This window comes from Macrobrachium rosenbergii, chromosome 16 (genome assembly GCF_040412425.1).
Source record: "Macrobrachium rosenbergii isolate ZJJX-2024 chromosome 16, ASM4041242v1, whole genome shotgun sequence".
Classification (NCBI taxonomy): Eukaryota; Metazoa; Arthropoda; class Malacostraca; order Decapoda; family Palaemonidae; genus Macrobrachium; species Macrobrachium rosenbergii.
The window spans coordinates 44,259,103-44,275,014 of NC_089756.1; the positions used below are offsets into that span (position 1 = coordinate 44,259,103).

Below are 15,912 nucleotides of genomic sequence, written 5' to 3' on the forward strand. Positions count from 1 at the left end.
TGCGTAGTTTTTGTTTCCTTGTGGGTTTGCCTCATAATTAGCTTCATACTTAGTACAACTCTGAATTTTGCCTGTTTTCTATAAGGGGCAAAAGTGGTTTGCCTTGTAAATTGGCAGTTCAGTGTATTGTATTTTACTGGTTTTAGCAACGGCATTGCTCAGGATAATTCACCATTGAGTTGTCAAATTTTAGTGTTTTGAAAACTACAGTGGAAATATAAATCATGTCGGTAAACAGGTTTTCAAAATGTTTTGATTGTTTTCCTGATCATTCAACTGAAACTGCATTTCCATACAGAAGTGACCAGGGGTGATACTATGAACCTCAATGCATTCATAATTGATATCTTATAAAACATGATACAGAATTTGATTGCAAATGATAACTGAAAATTATTTGTAGGTTGCTTTTAATAACAAAAACTTCCTCAGTATAAGAGAGAGAGTCTTGTTCTCCAAATACTTGGACACTGAATTGTACATTCACAAGTTAGCTGACTAATATACTGACCTCATGCTGTTATTGTTAAACATTTTTTATTGACATTCTAAAAAGTAGTCTATACTTTTTTTTTTTACCTTTTTAGTGCACATCATTGTCTTGGATACCATTAAATTTGTTGAAGGTTTAATGGATTCAAATTTATGTCCACACTTTTTCTTAGTAAGAACATTCAATATTAGATGAATCTGTATGTTTTACTTCATCAACTTTTAAAAATATTTCCAAGCCCTTTCATTGCTTTCACCTATACAGTGCAAAAGTTAAAGCTATCAAAAGATTTTCTTTAATACAGTAAATTGTATGTTACATATTAATGTAGCATATTTGAATCAAAGGTTTTAACTTGGTAAAATTCACGTGTGCAAAATTTGGTAATTTTGATGACTTTGGTTATTATGACGAAGAATCTTTGCACCAGTGAGAATTTTATCTTGTATTTGCATGTAGGTCATGCCATAACAGTTAGTAGCCATGTAGTAAACAAAATGGGAGTACTGCAGTTACTTTAAATTGACAAAGTTGAAAGGACTTCATTAGATGTTTTCTCTGTTTAATAGAGTTGAACTTCCACTGAGCAAAATATTTTCATGAAAAATGAGACCATTCATGAATTGATTTTAACTTTAACAGAGCCCATGGGTATTCAAGTTCATTGTAAAGCAGTAGTGATGTCTAGAAATGACCTGTCATTAAATAGAGATTTTTTTTTTTTTTTTTTTTTTTTTTGCTAAGATTAGGGCAAATCATTTAAAAAATCTGCTTGGGTATTTGATGTATAACCACAACAACTATTGTTCTGTACTGCTCAGAATAGCATTTTTCATTTTCCAGAATTAAGACCTTAAATCATGAAATGAAAAGCATCCATGGAAGTAAAACCTAAGGTCCAAGGATGAGTCATAAATTTAAAGGAAGTATGATGTAGTATTTGTGTCGTTTAAGATGTTCAGGAAATTTTTTAAGGCAAGTATTATCACAGTTTATATAAATATTAGATACTTTTGTAGGTTTTTATTTCTGATATATATATTTCTGTAGATTTAAATAAAATGAAAATTTTTACAAATCATGCTTTTTTAGGGTTACAATTTTCATCAATATTTCCAGTTGTGTAGTTTGTACAGTAGTTTTGAAATTATGTACAGTAATACTGAAATTGTTCATCAATTAGCAACACCATTTTTCATATACATACAGTATTTCGTCAGAAGAGCAGAATAAAAAACTCAAATTTATTAGCCACAAGCATTGTGGTATTAATGATTACTTTGAAAGTTTTCAGGCCCAAGAAGATGGAAAAATCTAACAAAATTGACTACCCTGATTGAAAATTTTATGTGCCCAGTTCCTCAGTTCTTTGTTTTTGTAAAGACTTCATGATTGCTTGCATCAGCTAATGATGACAGCCACTTTTTACAAGTGCAGTATTCTGTATTGTTAGTGCACTGTGTTTGGTTTTACTAAAACTCATCATTCTTAACAATTTAAACATGTTTGCAAGATATTATTTGTTGATTTCCAAAGGTAAATCAGGCAGCAAATTGACATTTGGAGATTTCTCTTTTGTCATTCAGTGACTTAGCTTTTTTTAGTGATATTAATGTAAATTTGCTAATAAGCTAATTACAGACTTATGATACCTACCCTAAGAACAGTATAGAAATAAATAACTAGGATTTCATAATTTAGCCAAACATCCACTCTCTTAAGATTCATGTGATTGAGATACATTGATTCAGTACCAGTACCAGAACAGCAAATGGGATGTGCTCTTCACTTATGATACAGGTCAGGTTTTACATTAACAAAATGAATTCATTTTTGGAAATTAAATATATTGCAGTGGCTTTATATTTTGCCACTTATATTGGTTTTTTGAAGAACCACCTACATGCACTATGCATTGCATTGTTAAAAAATTTTCTTGATCAGTTCTTCCATACTAAAAAATTTCATTTCTTTAGTTTCCAAGACTTGAATGAGAGCGTTATTAATGTCCAAGATGGTTACAGAATTAATAAATTCCTTCATCAACTTCTAGCATGGTTTAGTGTGGCTGTCATGTAGCAAGGAGAGGTATACCATACATGGTATTCATACTAATATGCCATTAGATTCCCTTTATTAATTCAGAGGAGATAACAGTGAAACTTCAAACAGTATATACTGTAGAATGAAAAAGATACAGCTGTAATCTAAGTACAAAGTGCAATGGAGATTTTTTGCCTGAATGTGCAATACTGTATATGCATATATACTGTATATACAGGCTACTGCACTGAGGTCAGTTAACTTGTTGCTAGTAAGTAGGAGTGTTAGGTAAAAATGTTATCAAGACACTTTCCAGAAATTTTTGTTTACCAATGAAAGAATCATACCAATCACATGGTTAAAATAAAAAAAAAAAGACGAGAAGTAGGAGAAATGTTTTTGGTTTAGAAAATATATTAAATTAAGTTAGGATTTTCTGTATATCTTTTTAAGATAATTTCAGATATTTGCCATAAGCAATCTAATAGGAAAAGATAAAAAATTATTTTCCTTAATAGATAGATTTTTGCTTATGACATGTATGGTAGGTAGAGTACTCAGTTCACTGGTAGAAGATTGCCTTTGGTCATTAACAGATACCAGGGTGACCTTGTATTTTGTTTCTGTCTAGTAGTTGCTTAGATTTGTTTCTCTCTCTCTCTCTCTCTCTCTCTCTCTCTCTCTCTCTCTCTCTCTCTCTCTCTCTCTCTCTCTCTCTCTCTCATTCATGAATAGTACCAGCACTGGCTAGTTCAGGAGTAGATTAAGTGACTGACAGGTCGCACTTTATTTTTATTCAGAGGTTACTTCAAATAGACTCAAAGCTTTGAGTACCTCTGTCTTTGTAACTCATACTCTGTGTTAGCTATCATTGCTGCAGATTTATAGGTCTGAACAAAATTTTTAATCAAGTAGGTATCTAACTGTTGCTAATCTCGAGTAGAACTTAAGTCTTTCTCTCCCTGTGTACCTGAAATGTTATTGAAACTAGATTCAGCTGATGGAATATGAAAACAAAAAGCTTAGCTTCAGCCACTGTAGGAACTTTTTCCCATGAGATATCCTTATTTTGGAACAGACTGTCAGGTGAGATTGTGAATAGTACCACTATTTCACTTCAAGGATAGGTTTTGTAAAGTAATTGACATTTGGTATTTTAGTTATAATTGCTGAACATTTATGCAGTATGATAACAAACCCATATTATCAATATGTAAATTAGGGCTCCAACTTTAAAATCTGAATGATTATCTCTCTCTCTCTCTCTCTCTCCCTCTCTCAGTATGAGGAATTATTTTTCAACTATATAAAGGTGAAGGTAATATAGGAGACTAAGAATTATAGGAACATGATGTTACTTAGATTACTGGGAAAATATAAGTAGGATTTTAATAGAGAAAATAAGACAGATAACAGGGGGATTAGTAAGGGTAGAACATTGCAGATGTAGACAATGGAGAGGGCTGTAACTTAGGTTATTGTTATAAATGAAATGAGAAATTTGAAAGTATAGGGAAAAGCTGTTAAGTATCTTTATGGGTGGAATGATGCAAGAAGTTAAGAGGACAGTAGATGGAGGTGCAACATTGTGGAATAAGAAAAGGCTGCAATTAGTGCATGAAGTAGCTTATGTATATAAATAATATAGTATTGATTGGAGATAGTGACAAGAAACTGCAGAAACAAGTGAGAGAATAGAGGAGAAAGTCGAAAGTAAAGGTGAGGATAAATGTTGAGTTAGTAAATGGAACCCAGGAAGGTGGAGCAATGGATGTTGATTGGATAGTGGCTGAATATAAGTGGTTGATTTTTATAGATATTTGGAAATAAGTATAACAGATGGTGGCAGATTGAGGGAAGAGATCAGTCACAGAATAAGTGATGTAAAAAAGGTCACTGGATACATGCAGGAGATAGAGAGGACACTGATTAGGCTAGGTATGGAAGCCTTCAATGAAATGTAGGTTGTTTAGCATTTCTTTATGAAACCTTAGTGTGTATGCAGAATGTGAATGAAAGGAATAAAAGGAGCCTGAAGCTCTCCAACATGAACTGTTTGTGAAGTATAGGAAACTAGATGAATTTAGAAATGTGGATATGCAGAAGTGTTAAAAAGTTAGCATAAATAGATGAAGGTATGGGTCAGCATGTTTTGAGATGGTGCGATCAAGTGGGAAGAATCTAGGATAATGAAAATTATGTTGAATGGGAAATGTTAGGGAGGAATGAGAAGAGGAGGACTTAGAAAGTACAGTAATCAAATTAATTGCGATAAAAGAGGCATTGAAAAGGAAGTGTCTTAACATCCAGGAAGTAAAAGTGTGCAAAACAGAGATAAAATACTGCAGTGTGGTGTTGTCCAACTCGCTTCGGAGCCTTTTGCGTAGTTAAGTGAAGTAGATAATGTTGTGGTATTTATCTGTACAGGTGGTTCATTTGTTATTCAGCAGTAGATTATGAATGTGACTTGTATAGAAATACATTCGTACATGACTTAGCAGCTTATTGCTCATCTTGGCAATTAATGACATTACAAAAACCTAATAATATCTATGTGGCTAACATTGCTGTATTTTACACATTGATTTCATGACTTTATAAAAGAACTTTCAGGTTGGCTATAAATCAAGTTTACTCATGGTCGAGTTCATGAAATAAATGCTCGTATGTTGTCATTTACTGTATATAGATGTCAGATGAAAACAAAAACATGAACTGGAACAAAAAGTTAGAGGGAAAGTGATACCCATCGGCCAAACAAAAGTTGTCAGGCCAAAAATTGGATGCATACGATGGGAAATCATAAATAGCACCTACTGTAAAACGTAAATGTAAAGTTAAAGTAATCTATAAGAAAACTCTTTCAACCTGGCCTGCTGATGTATCAATGTAATTTTAGCATTCTATAGCAACTGTACACTATGTCATAGATCAAGGCCATGAGAGTCTATTCATAATGAAGGACTGATAATCTGCATTGGCATTTTTAAACCATTCTCTAATACTGTTGAGTTGGCAACGTCCCCCCACCTGCCACTGCCCAATGTCTCTACACTGTAACCTGATAACTTTGTGAAGTACAATAAAAAGTTATTCTCCCACCTAAGTTACTTGACAAAAGAGACTTTTTCATAACCAACCATCTTTTTCCTAATTATCATGATGAAATAATAAATTTAAAAATTATAATTCCTCCAGTACTCAAACTACTTCATCCTTGGAATACCCATAAGGTTTGATTTTGTATCCATCCGTAATTATTTATCCAGAAATGCACAAACACCTGAGTATCTTAAAACAATATACAGTAGAACATATAAGATGCAAAGGTTTACACAATTTTTACTGATGCTCCAAATCTCAGTCTTTTGTAGGATATGCAGATGTAAAATATAATTAAATAGATTAATGGAAATGTATGCAATAAACTTAGCAAAAAATTATTGAAAATATCCCATTGCTGAAATCTGTAATTTTCTTTAATTGTATACTAACACATTACATTTTCTGTCAACAAATTTTAAGAAGCTGTTGAAACTTTTGAAATACATACACATATATTAGATCTCTGTTCACATGGTCAGAAAGGGAAATGAAGCTGCTGGTGAAGTAGCCAAATCAAAAGTAGCAATTTCTGCCAGCAATTACTTAGCATCTCTAAAACTTTCCAATAGTATTGAATAATGAATCTCAACAGCATAAGGGTAGTGCTGTGCCTTCTCATCTAAATGATATTTCTTTTTCATAATTCCCCTCCAGCAAATTCTCATGATCCTTCATGTTGCCATTGTTGTTGTTGCCTTTTCTTTTCCCCCATAAGCCATCTGGCCAGGGTTGAATAGGTTTATCTTTTTACCTGGCAGCTGGAAGTGGAGAAGCCATTGTTGATGAGAATTTGTGTTGACTGGTCCATTTCTACAATTGTGCTTCTCCAAGATGAACAGTATATGAGTGCACTTCATATGAAGGTAACCACCACTGTCTTTTTATATCTCTCAGGTTACTCCCTGAATCTGTTAAAGAAAAGGCCCATTTTTATAAGTTTTCTGTAGATTGAATTGGCAAAGTAGTTGCTTTTTCAATTGCCCAAGGTCAGTATACTGAGTCTTTCAAGATTTGGAGGTCTGCATAAATGAATTTTTTAATTCTTTTATACTTCTGTGTTCCCCTGTTAAGTCTTAAGCAACTGACTAACATCTTAAGCTATTGGACAAAATTTTAACACTATGAAATATCTTATCCCTTATTTTGATATCAGTTAAGCTCCTTCATTCATGCTGTTTAAGATATAATTGTAATCATCCTTTGCATTTTCATCTTCTCAGATTATGCATAAAATAGTTTAGATAAAGACTGGGACCAAAGGCAAAATCTAGCTTGAACATGTTACTGATGATGATGGAGGTCAGAAACTACAAGTCACACAAACCAATATTTACTAAAGTTCCTGCAAAATTTAAGAAAGAAGTTTAACTGGAGAAAAATTAATTCATGGATGCATTGTCTCAATGATATTTAGCAATACTGTACTCCAGTTCCAAATTTTTGGAAAAATTTCAATTTTCTTAAAATAATTAGGTTTTTACCAATTTTCTCAGACCTGCATTATGATAAACTAGACATTTAAAATCAGAGATGTTCCAACAGGAATATGAACCAATGCTTTCATCAATGGAGTTTCTCCCGTGAGACACACTTCAGCTGTTACTTACCAACTAAAAAAATAAAATCCTATCAGTTGGGCCTGTGGACACTTGACCTGAGTGGGCTTATCTGGTGCACTGCATTCTCAGCCACATTAGAGCCTGGTTGTCACTGCGTGTTCTTCCATTTTGATGCTGAGACTTCTCTTTGTGTTCTTGCATGATATTCCATATTTGATGCTGAGACTCTCTCTTCGGTTACAGTGGACTTTTCTGTGGCAAATGCATGCATGATATTTGCTATCCGTGTAGACATCCGGGATTATATATGTAATCAACGGATATTTGCTGTTACAGACTAATACACACACAAAACAAAGTATACTTGCTTTTTGTGGTAGTAACCTCTGCTGGGAAGAAAGGGCGTTGGGTCGGGTATGATCAAACATACGCTGCCGTGGGTCTTGTCAGGCAGGGCAGCCGATCGAGACTTTCTACCCAAAGCCAAATCAAAAGTCCTTGAGGCATCAACATACAAAAATGGGAAAAAAGCATGTTAAAAGAAGAAGAAGACCTATGTTCAAGTTCATTTTTGAGATTTGTGAGATTTTGAGGCACAAGTTTGTGACACTGTAGTATGTTTTCTTCATTCTTGGTGTGCAAGCCATGTGGTTGAACTACTTTCTTTGTGGATCATGAGTGCACAAGCCCTTTTTTTAGTATTATGTCTAATTTGGACAAAATTAAACCCTAATTCAGGCACTCTGTTAGCAAGGACATGCCATTTAGCAAATTTGTCCCTGGTATTAATAGATCTGCATTTGGTGTGTATTTCATGTCAAGGAATGCCACATACATCGAGGTGAGGGGGTGGGAAGTGTCTCAGTGGGCCTTATATGAGAAGAAGAGGCATAAGAAGGCCAATACTTCTTCCAGGGAGATGAGTCCTTCACCTCTTTATCCAGTGATTTCCTCTTCCCTGAGGCCTCCACCAGCCACAGTCGCTCTACCATCAACGTCAAGAGAAGAACCTATGCCAGGTGAAATGGCAAAAAAGTTCCTGCAATTCTTGGCAAACTGCAGGGCAATCAGGGCAGGTAATGTCAGTTGGAGATGGTGCCCAGCCCACCTTTTCCTTTTCCTTTCTCCACAAGTGTGCTGGACATCAAAGGAGAGGATTCTACATCAAGGAGCCAAGAAGCATTCCAGTTTGGTGGCCCCCCTCTTCTACCCCTTCCAGGTACCAGCATCTGGAGAAGGGATGTTTTGCTGTGATCTCTGAGAACAGTATAAGGGACACATCACCCTCGGTAACCTTAGCATCCTCCTGCATCTCCCCTATCTCCTGCTATGCCTCAGGACCGTGTGGTAGTCAGGTCCTCCTCCAGGAAGAGCAGAAGTAACAGATCCAACTGGAGCAGGACAGTGGGACAGAGCAGGTCAGAGAGGAGCAGCTCTTGGGACACAGCTCACTCCAGAAGGAGCCGCTCCCTCACCAGGTCTAGGAGGGAACACCACCAACAACTCTTTGGGGTGCCCCCACAGACTGAGGAGGTATAACTTGGGGGCTCATATTGATTGCATTAAGTTTGTTTGGTCACAATATATAGTATCCCAAAGGTGCTGATACATGGATTTTTTTTCATCTAATACCATACTGTCAATGAGGGGGATCACAAGATCCATATGATGTCATACTGGCCAAACCTTAGATACCACAAACAGGTTCTTGCTTTAGAGAGGGGTTAATTTGTATTTTAACCAAGTAATTAATGCAATCCATGTTGTAGATAGATTTAGCAATTAGAGCATAATACTCTTAGGACAATCACACACATTTTCCATAAATTTTGCTGAAAAGGCTATGTTTACATGCTACAGGGCTAGTGTATGATAAAACTGATAACTATCATTTTACAGCTTATAGTTAAAGAAATTTAGAAGTACCTCATTGTGTTTCTAATGAACCAATTTGAATTATATTGTCAGTGGTTGGTGTCATGATGCAGATTCCGGAAACTATGCCTGTGACAATGCCTTAATCCACACAGTTTGGAAAAGCCTTTAGTAGTATCATTTGTCACTCATAACAGTTATACTTCGGGCTTTCCAACTATGATGTTGGATATGAAATAAGTCCTTGTCACCCTCTTTTCTCAGGTGCACTTTCTTCATGAAATCTTATTTGGTCAAGGTCTTCATCTATGCCCTTTCTCCATGATAATGTGGGCTTCCCAACTTGCCTTCATTCTGCTGCTTCCATATCAAACTACATTATTTGAGTAACAGCTCTTCTCTGCTTCTTTTAACATGCCCAGACCATCTCAGTCTTCAAGATTTCAATCTAGTGTGCCATTTCTGGATAGCACACCTCTCAGCAACTCTCATTTAGGTTAATTGTATTACAAGTTAAGCTCTTGCCAGACACATGAAGCACAGATAAGTAGTAAGCTTCTTGTATATGGACCCCTCTGGAAGTTGGAAATCTCATAATAATGAGCCTCATGTTTTAACATACTGTACATATGAACTTATGGTACCATTTGTTTTAGGAATTAATTATTTTAAAGCAATTAACAAAACAGAGGCTTTATACAAAGTAGGACAGTGCCATACTGAATGCAATAAAATTCCTTCATTATATTTCATGTAAATGTGCTCTCTCTCTCTCTCTCTCTCTCTCTCTCTCTCTCTCTCTCTCTCTCTCTCTCTCTCTCTCTCTCTCTCTAAGATTTGGTATCTGATTGTTTAGTGCTTGTGACCCTTCTTCATTCTGCATGTGGTAAAAAATGATTGAAGATGATGAAATGCAAAAGCTATGACACCTGCTGATGAGATGAGGCGAAATGCAATGTTAAACATTTCTAACATCTTATGGTGAAGTAGAGAACAGGGATTGTGGAGCTAAGGCTGGAGTGCCATTAGTGAATATTTTCTTTTTTGGCACACTAACATACGCTAGTTTTATGCAGATAGTGCTGTATTCCTCACTTTCTGATTGGCACTGACAGCAAAGGTTAAGGAAGACCAGATTGTACAGTATATTCAGTCTGTCATTTATTGTCATTTGTGTTAAAAAAATGTTAACATTTACATCTGAAGTTTTTTCTTGTTTGTGATGTGATTGTTGTGGATATTGTTATTGCTAATATAATTCTTAGCAGCAATATGGGAAGTAAAGGTCATAAGAGGGTTGTTAAGCATCAGGAAGGCAAATCCAGTTGCTGTAGTTGTTATTGTTACACAATAAAACCTGAAGCAGATTTAAAAGATAATTATTATACCTGACACGTACCTATAATAATGTAGTATACATAGCAGCATTAATGTGTGAATTTCATAGGAAACACTGTATAGTGTTTTATAAGAAACACAAATAAAAATTTTGAACAATAGCTGTAAATCTGGCACAGGGTTTTGCATACTTGAGGCAAAAAATATATATAATTGCAAATCCTTGATATCCCTACCCCTACGTTTAACAGCTACAGTGTCAGAGTGGAGAACTGGATCATTTAAGTCTGGACAGAAAATAAGCGAATAGCAGCAACAGCAATAGTTGAATATCCTAAAATATAAGACAAGTAGTTGAAAAAATATATGATTTTGTGTGTAATAAAAAAATCACAAGGAGACAAAACCATGAAATAAAAAGCAGGAAAATATGGAAAAGACAAATGAAGTGATAAGTGTTTCAGTGGTACTTAGGGATACATCCTAACCTAACATAAGGTGCAGCATCGTACCTGACCATAGTTCCTTCTACCCACGTTAACCTTGTCCCTTATACACTTATTGCTGACTGTAATTTATAGAGATTGATGATAATGGGTCATCGCCACCAAGAGGTTTCTTCTGTCCCTGGGAGGTTTGGGTGGGGTACAGTTTTTCTGCATTTAGCAAGGAACTTTTGTGCTGGGAAATAAAGATGTTTCATTTTGTGTTTAAGAAACTAATGCTCCTTGCCCCACTACAGGAAATAGAAATGTAACTCTGTACCATTCCATGAGTGTTCAGTTGTTTGAGTATTCTCCTGTATGTAGATCCAAAAAGTTAATTTATATTATTATTGAAGCAAAAATATTCCAGAATGTGTTGGCACATCTGCCAAAGAAGACAGGGTTGAAATGAAACGTCAGTGAAATTGTAATATGGTCCTCTCAATACACTGTATATATACACCAATTCAAAATTTGTTTTCTTTTTAACTGCCTATGACTCAGCAGCAAAGAGTACTACAGGCTTTACAATTGCCTCTTTTGCTCAGTATACTAATGGAATACTTCAATTTACCAATAGTATAGTGAACTCATTCCACTTCATTCAGACTGTTGTGTCTAAGACTTACCTTTTCACCTCATCATGGTCCTCTGCCTGTTTTTCTTAACTCGTTTCCTTTACCTGTTTATTTTTAGATGTCTTGGGAATTAAAATTACTTACTCCAGTTATATTTTACAATTTTGTATATCCCATGTGACAACATCTGTCATAATGAATACATAACGTTGAGTTCACCTCAACAACTTATACACAGTATTTACACAACTACTTTTGTACTTGCACTTTTTCCAGTGCTTCCTTACTACATAAACTTTGTTTTACCTTGTGTCAAAGTCTGCTCCTGTTGAGTTTTCGGGCATGAAGCTCAATGCCACGATTGGTGAAGACCTCAAAATAGAAATGACTAAACTGTGGAATCTGTAGGCCTCAAAAAGTGGAAAACTCACATTGCAAACATAAATAAAGAAGAAATAAAGAGTAGATTATATTCTAAATTGGCTTTTGTGTGTAAGGTAACTTATAATACAGTACCTGTATTCCCTGTTTAATGACTGGTAGTACAATGATGACTAATGGTACAATATTGGCTACACATACAGGTTGAACAATCTGTTCAGAGAACACAAAGGATAGTAAAAATTCAAAATGAAATGATCAGTAAGTATGTTTTATTCATTTTGTCTAAAATGAATAGGTAAGCATACAAATATGATTTACAGTAAAACCACAAGTTTAAGAATAGAGTGTAATTCAAAAACACCACTGAGGCATCTCATCTCCTCTTCATTGGGATAATGGTCTGAATTAAGGGATTTCTTTTAACTGTTTGTGAATCACTGTATACTCTTAATTTGTCAAACTTGTAGTTTTAATGAACAATATTCATAACAGTTTGATATTGATTTTTCTACTAAATATGGTTTACAGATATAGTTACCTTAAGAGTGAAGTTAATGGCAAAGAATTCCTGAGTGTTGGTCAGTCTTTTGCCTTAGCCTTATTTTGAAGTTTGGATTGTGAATGCCAATGTAAGCCATGCCAATAATAGCATGACAAATGCTTCAAGACTGTTTGCTTTATTGATTGTCATTCTTCAGTATATAAGTGAAAGTTTAATGTAAGCATGTTTGCTTACTTTGAGGCTTAACTAATTCCTCTTTATTCAGATAAAAAAAAATTATTGTGTAAGCATTTACTTTATGAAGGAATCCAAGTGATGATGCTGAGAGGAGAGTGCAGACCTCCATTCCTTCTCTAATTTCATTAAAAGTTTCTATATCTACTGTAATTTCATAAGAGGGAGGAAGTACAGTAATTATTTTACCTTGGAGAGTTTTTCCATGTATTATTTTTTCCCCTTTTTGATACAATGAGACATTTGTAGCTGGTGTCAATTTATATTGCCAAATTTAACAGAGTGTTGTAAGATATTTTTATCTGACTGAGAAGTAAATGTGTATATAAAATTGAGTACAGCAGTAATGGTTTTCAAACTTTAGGTTATGATAGTGTCAGATGACTATGATATTTTTTTGTGATTTCCAATATTACTCAGTATAGTTAACAGAATAAATTAATAATGAAGTACCGTATATACAGTATGCAAACACCAGGGTATTTTCTTCAAAATCTGTTTATAACTGTCTCCCTTAAAAAGAAAGACTGAAGCCAGAACTCATAAAGCACTTATACACAAGTAACCAATTGTTTCAAAATTTCTCTTCTGTGGACTACTAGTAGAGTGCATTATCCTGTTGGTTTAATAGACGCATCATAATAAAACCTTGTGTATTTTCATGTAGTGATAGTTAAGAAAATGCATGATAATTTAGCTATGTAGTGTAAACTACTTTAAATTAAGGTTACTGCCAACACTATCAAGTGAAGATTATTTAATTTAATTTAATTTCTTATGGGGCACAAATTATCATTTAAAACTGAATTGTAAGGTTAGATGGTTTGACTTGCTTTTGTGAGCCTGTTCCTTTCATACCTACCAAATAATTAGAAAATAATTCATAGGTTGTAATCTTTTGATCTCATAAATATTGCCAAAAAAAATTTTAAGGAACAAGGTTAGGGTAATTTGCAATGACTGTTGAAAGACTTAAAGTTTTCGGTTGGTGGCACCACTTCATCAAAGGACATGGACAGTATAGCAAAATTTTTTTCTATGGGTACTGGTGTAATTTAAAGAACTGCATTAGGAAAGATATTTCTGGTTAGGTTATTTATTGTGGTTTTTCATTTCACACATCCCCACGTGGACTGTATAGTAAAAATGTTATTTCTTCATTCCCAAGATAAAAGAGATGTATTCCATTAGTATATTGTAACCTATTATTTTCCATGGTTTGCTTAATACACCAGTAACTTTGTTGATTACATTTAGTCAAACTTGAAAATAGTTTTTAATCAGTTTAGTAATATAGTAGTATTGTATGAATGTTGTAATCTTAATTATTTTAATATTTTGAATGTACAAAATTTCAGGCCACATCTAGTTTTGGCTTTCAGCTAATCAGCATATCAGAATTTAATGGTAACATTTGGTTTTTAGCCTTGCATTCCAGTGTTCATCTAATAAAGCAATTTTAGGACAAGGGTTTTAGGGCAAAAATAGGAGGAAGGGATGAGTCACTGGGTAGGTTATCTACTTGAAAAATTTGGCAAGGAGGAGATCTTTAGTCTTCGGTATAAACTTGACGCTGCAGTTCATTCCAAGATATCCATTCTGACGTTCGTTTGACCTAAAGTCTATAAAAGCAAGGTTGCTATGGATCCTGTAAAAGTAAATTGAAATTACAAAAATATTTCCATGATTGTTGGAAATGGAAAGAATAAAAGTATTCTGTCTTCAAATAGGCATTAAGGCTGAAAATGCATTGCCTCATGAAAGGGTTATAGTAAAGAGCTATAAATAAAATCAATTAAACAACTATTATGTAAAGAAAGCCCAACAGATGCTTCAAGACCTTTAGTGCTACATACAGTGTGCCACATAAGATGAACAGTATGAAATCACAGCAGCTGCACAGTATTTACTTAAGATGTTTGCTGGTTACTGAAATGTAAACATGGTGTTTCCCATTAAGGCTGAATTGCAGTTTGATGTAAAAATGTATTATCCATGTATAGGTACAGTCACTCAAAAATTTTTTGCAACATACTTCAAAATTTTTTGAACAACAGCTTATAATAATGACATTTGGCGCTACGTGGCAACTCCATCATAAGCGCATGAAACAAGCACAGACATGACTGGTGAGTCAGCGTCCGAAAAATTACCTCCCGCTTCCCTTAAACCTGTTTTTATTTCTCTCTATCATTATTATAATTCATTTATTTCCCTCTTCATCATTATTATGATTCCTTTAAAGTATTTAATCATTTATTCAGTTGGGTGCTACCTTATTTTCTCCCTATACTTTAACATTGGGTTATTTATCCATGAAGAAGAAAGTCTCTGAATTTACTCCCATAAGGACTGAATGGATGACTAATTATAGTTTTTTATTTGACTTTTACCCTACCATCCTAAGCGAAATTTTTCAGATTGTTTTGTTATTTTTCGTAATACAGATTTTTCACTCGCCATTCTTTTTTATATTGTTGACCGTATGATAAATAACCAAAAATCAAATAAGAAAAGCACATTTCCTCATATATATAATATGAATAAATTATTGTTAGGTGAACAAAAACCTCTGGAACATGTTGCAAAACATTTTTGAGTGACTCTACTAATGGATTGCCTAGTAGTGCTTCCAAGATCATATTGGTTTACAAAAGCCCCAATCTCTCTATGACATCGTTTTGACTGTTAATTTTCTTCCTTGGTGTAGTAAGAAGATAGTCATTTTCATAGATAACATATGTGTACTGCATGAAAGCTAATCTTGTGAACTTTGTAAAGTTTCTCTCAGAACTGGATTTTTCTTTCACAAATTTTTTGTAAGTCTTGCCAAATGGTATACTGTTTAATTTTTAAAGTATCTATTTTTTGACTCCCAGTGGATCTTGTATTTTAACTGCATGTATTCTCTTAACCTTTTCTTTCCAACTAAATTGATTCTCTTAACCATCTTTTGCTCATAGTCATCTTTAATATTTTATTGACTATTATTTATCCTTTCTGCTTACCTTTGATTTCCATATTCTTATTCCCTTTAGTCATGTAACTGCACTTAAAATAGTGCTGTTTTTTAAATTCACTAAACATCACATTTTACAATCCCAGTGCATTTTTTTCAATCTTTGCTGTTATGTGCTTGTGCCAACAAGGACTCTCTTCTGCCCAGTGACCCCTTCCTGAACCTTTCAAACTACCCATCATCTCACACTACTTCTGTATCTTCATATATAGCCCATTTTTTCATCAAGAATGCTACCGTCACTTGTTATTGAACTCAGACTCATTTGATTCATTAACCAACATTCCTGTTTTGTAA

General features: G+C 34.3%; 1 protein-coding gene across 1 annotated transcript in view; it reads right to left on the reverse strand.

Moving 5' to 3' along the window:
• Positions 1 to 12,107: 12,107 nt before the first annotated feature.
• LOC136847383 (CUB domain-containing protein 2-like) overlaps positions 12,108 to 15,912 on the reverse strand; it is a 28,061-nt gene continuing 24,256 nt past the window's right edge. The window contains exon 7 of the mRNA XM_067119016.1: positions 12,108 to 14,244. Within this exon, the coding sequence (XP_066975117.1) occupies positions 14,115 to 14,244 (130 nt within the window). The 3' untranslated portion in view covers positions 12,108 to 14,114. The remainder of the gene's footprint in view (positions 14,245 to 15,912) is intronic.